The sequence below is a fragment of the Nannospalax galili genome, unplaced genomic scaffold (assembly GCF_000622305.1).
Source record: "Nannospalax galili isolate Female #2095 unplaced genomic scaffold, S.galili_v1.0 C50114457, whole genome shotgun sequence".
Lineage (NCBI taxonomy): Eukaryota > Metazoa > Chordata > Mammalia > Rodentia > Spalacidae > Nannospalax > Nannospalax galili.
This window is the reverse complement of record NW_008481732.1, coordinates 1,114-7,104: the sequence shown is the minus strand read 5'-3', so window position 1 is coordinate 7,104 and position 5,991 is coordinate 1,114. Positions and strand designations below refer to the sequence as shown.

The window sequence follows — 5,991 nt, the reverse complement described above, 5'->3', positions numbered from 1 at the left end:
TGTAGCCCTAGCTGATCTGGAACTTGCTATGTAGACCAGGCTGGCCTCAAATTCACAGAGCTCCACTGGCCTCTTCCTCTCCGGTGCTGGGATTAAAGGTGTGCACCACCATGCCCAGCTATATAAAAATAAAAATTTTAAAAAACAAACTATTATCAAATCTCAATTGGAATATAAAGATGATGAATAATATGCTAAATAATACACTGAAATACTAAAAGAATAGCACACCAAAACCTGGAGGAATTTTTATCAGAAATGCAAAAATAGCTTAATGTGGTGGGGGAGAGAGAGAAAGACAGATAACAAGCTTGTGTTTTATATAAATATTCTAAAATGTCATTAGATACTGATAAGACATTTGGTGAAATTTGGAGTTAGTGCTGATTTTTCTACCAGCTTCTTATTTTGAGTTTTTAAAAGTAATTTAAAAATTAAAGGAATTATTTCAAAGAGGGTCCTTTAACTAGATTTACCAATTAATATTTCACCGCGTTTTCTGTCTCCATTCCCCCTCTTCTCTTGCCACCTCCTTCTCTTTTTCTCTCTGTATGCATCTTTTGGAAGGACTGAAAATGAGTCAAGTATGATAACAACTGAGTATGAAGTATTTCAGCGGTATCTCCTTGGCACAAAGACCTGTCGTGTATATCCAAAATTCCATTTCACACACATGAACTTTCAAGTAGCATGTTATAGAGATGTCAGTCTTCCCAATGTTTAAATTATGAAGTTAAATATTCTAAATACACTTTTACAAGATTTTTGTTTAACCTGACAAAGTCAGTTACCTAAAATTAACTAAGAAATAGGTATTTCTGATCAGTCATATTTTAAAAGCGAGTAATGGAGGGGACAAGTTCACTGCTACCCATGTAGTGCAGTACACTATAAAGCTAAAATAGTTCAAATCAGGTACCAACTTAAACAGAGACATATAAACAAGGATTTGCTCAGGAATAAGCTCTAGTACATGGAAGCCTATGAATACAGTATTCAAATTGATAGAGGGGATAAAAGGGTTCATTTAATAAATATCTGCTGAACATTTAAGTATGCACCAGGCCCTCTTCAATAGAAGTAAAAAATGAGCACATCTTTTTCCTCTCATAGAACTTATATGCTAATGATTGTAGCGGATTAAAAACAATCAAATTTTGGTGTCAAAAGAAATTTTTAATTAGCTGAGTTGAATATATTTTATAGGGCTGAGTAGATAGCTCAGTTGCAAAGTGCTTGCTTTGTAAGCATGAGGACCTGAATTTAAACCCAAGAACCCACATGTAGTATGCATGTATAATCTCAGAGCTCAGGAGGCAGAGACAGGCAGATCCCTGGGACTCCCTGGCCAGCTATCCTAACCTAATTTTTTGGCTCCATGCCAATGAGAAGCTCTCTCTCAAAAAAACAAAGATGGACAGTCCCTAAGGAACCATGTCCAAGATTGCCCTCTGGCCTCCATTTGCATGCATACACTGTTGCATATATATACCTACATGAGCATGCCCCTCCCCACAAGAACATTTCATAGGGTAAGATAACCAAAGGAAGAAACTCTTTGATATGGTGGGTTTGGACATAAGGAAAGAAGAGATGTGAGCACATGAATAGTATAGAGCACTTAAGGCCACAGGATACAAGGCCCTGAACAACAGGTATCTCATCGTTTGAGATCTTCAAGGAGCCCAGTGGCAGTGGAGCAGACAGTATAAAAGGGAGTGCTGGAAATTGTATACTTAGAGATGCAATGTTTGAGGATGGATGCTGATCTCCTAGGGCTTGTTTCATTACACTAGATTGTATCAGGGGAATTCAACCCAAATCTCACATTACACAGTTCTGATGGATCAAAATGATAATATTAAAAATACTATAAAAGATCAAGCACAAAATTCAGTTGAGGAACTGATCTTTTAATGGGGACAGTCTTCTACATTGTACCTTTGAAATTAAAGAGGACAAATCTTTTATTTTTTTTTTTATTTTGTGTGTATGAGTGTATTGCCTGTATGTGTGTAAGTGTACCTGCATCATGCAGTGCCCTTGGAGGACAGAAGAGGGTGTTGGATACTGAACTGGAGTTACAGATGGTTGTTAGCTGCCATGTGGATGCTGAGAATTGTACCTGGGTCCTCTGCAAGAGCAGGTAGTGCTCTTAACTGCCACACCATCTCTCCAGCCCCTGAAGAGGACAAATCTTAAGTTAATGATCAATACTAAAAAGTACTAGGCAAAAAAAAAAAAATCTCAGAATTATATGTAGTATATGACAAAAATTGTTTAGTAGTTTTAGCTTCTTTAGAACTCAAAAAATACAAAAGAAGTCAAATGCTGTTTTATGTTTATAAAATTGCCAAATTAGGAGGGGAAAGAATAATACCCATTATTGACAAGACTTTGGAGGAACAGGCACTTGTAGTTTCTTTGGAAATACAAAACTAGAACAAATTTCTTGAAAGACCAGTATGACAGCATCGAGCCAAAAGCCTTTGAAAATGTATGGATGCATTTGAACTGGCAATTCCACACCAGGAATCTGTTCTTTGTGGTGAATATAAAGCATTGGGTCAAGATTAGTTTACAGTAACAAAAGTAAAATAATCTCTAAGTACATCAGAAGGAGATATGGACTGTGGCTCATTTCTTTAACTGTATAATATGTACACATCAAAAATGAGCATGTAGGAATGTATAAAATAGTGTAGAAATATATTTGTAGTATTTTAAATGGACAAAACTATTTCATGAACAATATGTTTAATATGATTCCAGTTTTGAAAAAATAGATTAAAAAGCTAGAAGCATATACACTAAAATTATTACAGTGATTGTCTTTGGAAGATAGCGTTTAAATTTTTCCTCTTTTTTGTTCTTGGATTGTCTCTGTATTTTCCAACTTTACAATAAAAGCAAGATATTTTAATGTAATAAAATATTATTTAAGAAACAAAAGCATGTCAGCCAAGGACAGCTTTATCATAGTCTACAGTTATCATGGGTGAAGTGTATACTTTGAGACTCTGTTTTTATTATGTAAGAGTTAGGAACTAGAAACTCTATGAAAGGTAGATCCATGGAGTGTCATCATTTGATAGGGGTAATGACACACCATATTTCATTAGAGCAGGTGCTTTCTCTTCAGAGGGAAAACTGAAGCATGAATATAACTTGAAGTATATCCTAGGAATTTTTGTATTTCAGTAAAATTATTAAACTTCATATGTGGCCATAGAACAAACACAAATTATTTCTTGGAGGAGAAAAAAAAAATCTTTGGCCAAAAACACCAAATCTCAATGATTGACAGCCAAGCCAGTTCATTTCCAGTTTTACTTTTTCACCCTCAGTAGACTTATTGATGGTGCTTTTGTATATGATAAAGGTCTCCTGAAATAGGTAATTTATTTACACAAAGTGTACAGATTCCTGAATCTGGAATGGAAAGTGAAGTTTGAAAGGCTAGTGTAATAGAGCAAGCTGGGGGGTGGAGTGACGTAGAGGGGGAATTAGTAAAGTGAACAAAATTGAAAGGCATAATGGGGCCAAGACCATGGAAACCTTGCAAGACTGAGACTTCTGTGCTAGCTCATAGAAGGTCAGAAGTGGCAACTGCTTTATTTCTTCTACTGAGAGAGCAAGTTCTGGGGCATCTTTTTTCCCACTCTGGTATCTTGAGCCGGAAGGTTTTATATATATATGCCAGCATCTGGTCTCCTCAGTGTGAACGTACCTATAAGTGCCAAATTGGACTGGTCCGGGACTGTAGAATCTCAATCCGTGCCTTTTTTCTATATGAAAGAATATAGTGTTCTCTATACTAAAGTTTTTGCATTTACCTATGCTGAGTAGAGGAGAATTCGTCAGTAGCCATCTCAGCCTTTTCTTGATTCCATGATAGTTAGCTCATCCGATTTCATTTTAAAGGGGGAGCCTACAGACTTTAGAACAGGAAAAACATTGATTCTCCAGACTGCTTTTGACTTTAGGACATTTTGGTTCTGATGGTGAAGATGAGTTTGAAACATGCAAAAGGAGTATGGCCCATGCCTTCATTGCGGGAAGCTCTTTCCTCCCTAATACTGTGTGGTGGGTAGCTGGGTGCCCTAGAGTTGCTACATAGAGCAACACCAGGGACAGAATGAACCTTTTCATTATATCATGCGATAGAGCAAAATAGTGAATAGTATCAACTGACTATTGAAAAGAAGCAGTCGCCTAAATATGTCATGTAACAAATGGTACATGTTTTTTAAAAATATTTTTAAAGACTGTTAAAATATAAATGCTAAAAAGGCAAAAGTATCACACTTGTAAACAATGTTCTTTGTGAAAACTGGTTACATTGATTCACAGATCTCTTATTAATGTGTGGCTCTGTGGGTTTTGACCAAGGGCAGCACTGGTAGAAGCCATAGTTCAGTGGCTTGGCTTTCAGGGTTGCTGGTGAAGTGCCTGGAAGCAGAGTATGCAGCTGGCATCCTCCACAGGCTCTCTATAAGAAAGGAGGGGGGAGGAAGGGAGGGAAGTGCGAAAGGCGAGGAGAAGGGAAAGAGTGTTAACTGATAGTAATTTGAATCTTAAATGGTAATTTTAACTATTTTAATTCTATTACTAGGAAATGTTGTGAAGTATAACCCAAAATTCTTAAAAGCTTTCATATATAAACTGTAATTGTTTTTATGTAAACACAGCCTTATTCATCATCTGTTTTTATTTTATAGTCATACCCTATGGTATTGCAGTATCGACCAAGAATTGATTTCGGGTAGACCAAGGGGCCTAGATTTGACTGAAATGAATCCTGCACTATTTGTTTACTCGTCGACAGATTGCACAGTGAACGGTGTGTGGAACTAGAGGGACACAATCTGATTTTCAGCATGCACATAAGGCCATTGTCTGTCTCTAAATTGTCAGTTGCGTTCATGTTGTTTCTATTAGAAGCAATCCAAGTGCCATTCTGCTACTGAACCATCTGTGTAAGGTACTTAACGCTGTCTCACAATGTGCAGGTCACAGCTGAAATCAGTGAGGTGTGCAGCCGTGACTCTGCTTTCTCAATATTTTGCTTGCCTGTTCCAAGATTGTTCTAATGTTTAATCACACTAGTAAAACGGCTCAATCTTTGTGGTGTTTCAGTTTTCACATACTTAACTATTTTATTAATTCTTGTTTAGAGTACTGTACAAGAACCTAATATAATTATATCTTGAAATTATTTTGTATGAAAATATATTTAGAAAAGTGGTTTCCCAGCCACTGTCCTATTCTTGGTAAGCTTTTATGTAAAAAAGAATAAACAAAAAAACCAAAAACATTCCCAGCTCATTCTTGCGTGTGCAAGTCCTTTTGTGAAGAATTCTAGTTATCTTTTGACTTTAGAGCACATTGGGACTGGAGACGTCTCGGTAGTCTACCACTGCACAAGGAGGGCAAGGTAGCCTCCACATTGAAAACCTGTATGACTTCTTGGGCAACTGAGGTTGGATTCACAACCATTTAAAATGTTGGCAGCTGTCGCATTGACTTGTAGTAAAATTATTGTGTAAGTAGGTTAATGTTTGATACTGTCTTAGGGCAAGTGGATGTTGCTTCACAAAACTTCATGCGTTGTCTAGCCCATTTCAAATGTGCACCGTTGACTGCATCCTTGCTGCCATTTTATGAACACGTTCTCTTTTTGAGTTGGCCTTAAGTGTGTGTCGTGTCTTGCAGAAGATTGTGCGTGATTATTTTAAACATAATGAATTTTAGAGTAGATGACATTAGCTATTTTATGGATTTCCAAAGTCTCAACAGTTGTTGATTAAAATTGTCAGCTACATATCACATTTCCAAATCATATGCACAAAACAAAGTAAACGCCATGTAGTAGATAAATATGCTCGCCAAAATTAGATACTGTAGTAACCAGGGGGAAGTAGAATTACTCTTATAAATGTGAGTTCACTACAGGTGGGTGCATTAAATCAGAACTATGATGATGCCCTT

General features: G+C 36.7%; 1 protein-coding gene across 1 annotated transcript; it reads left to right on the top strand.

Moving 5' to 3' along the window:
• Positions 1–4,721: 4,721 nt before the first annotated feature.
• On the top strand, positions 4,722–5,328 carry LOC103728641 (polycomb group RING finger protein 5; the record flags this gene model as incomplete). The annotated part of the gene is given in 1 exon segment (XM_008826611.3): positions 4,722–5,328. A coding segment is annotated over 1 exon segment (48 nt), but the record flags the coding sequence as incomplete, so codon positions are not given.
• Between the last annotated feature and the right edge of the window lie 663 nt (positions 5,329–5,991).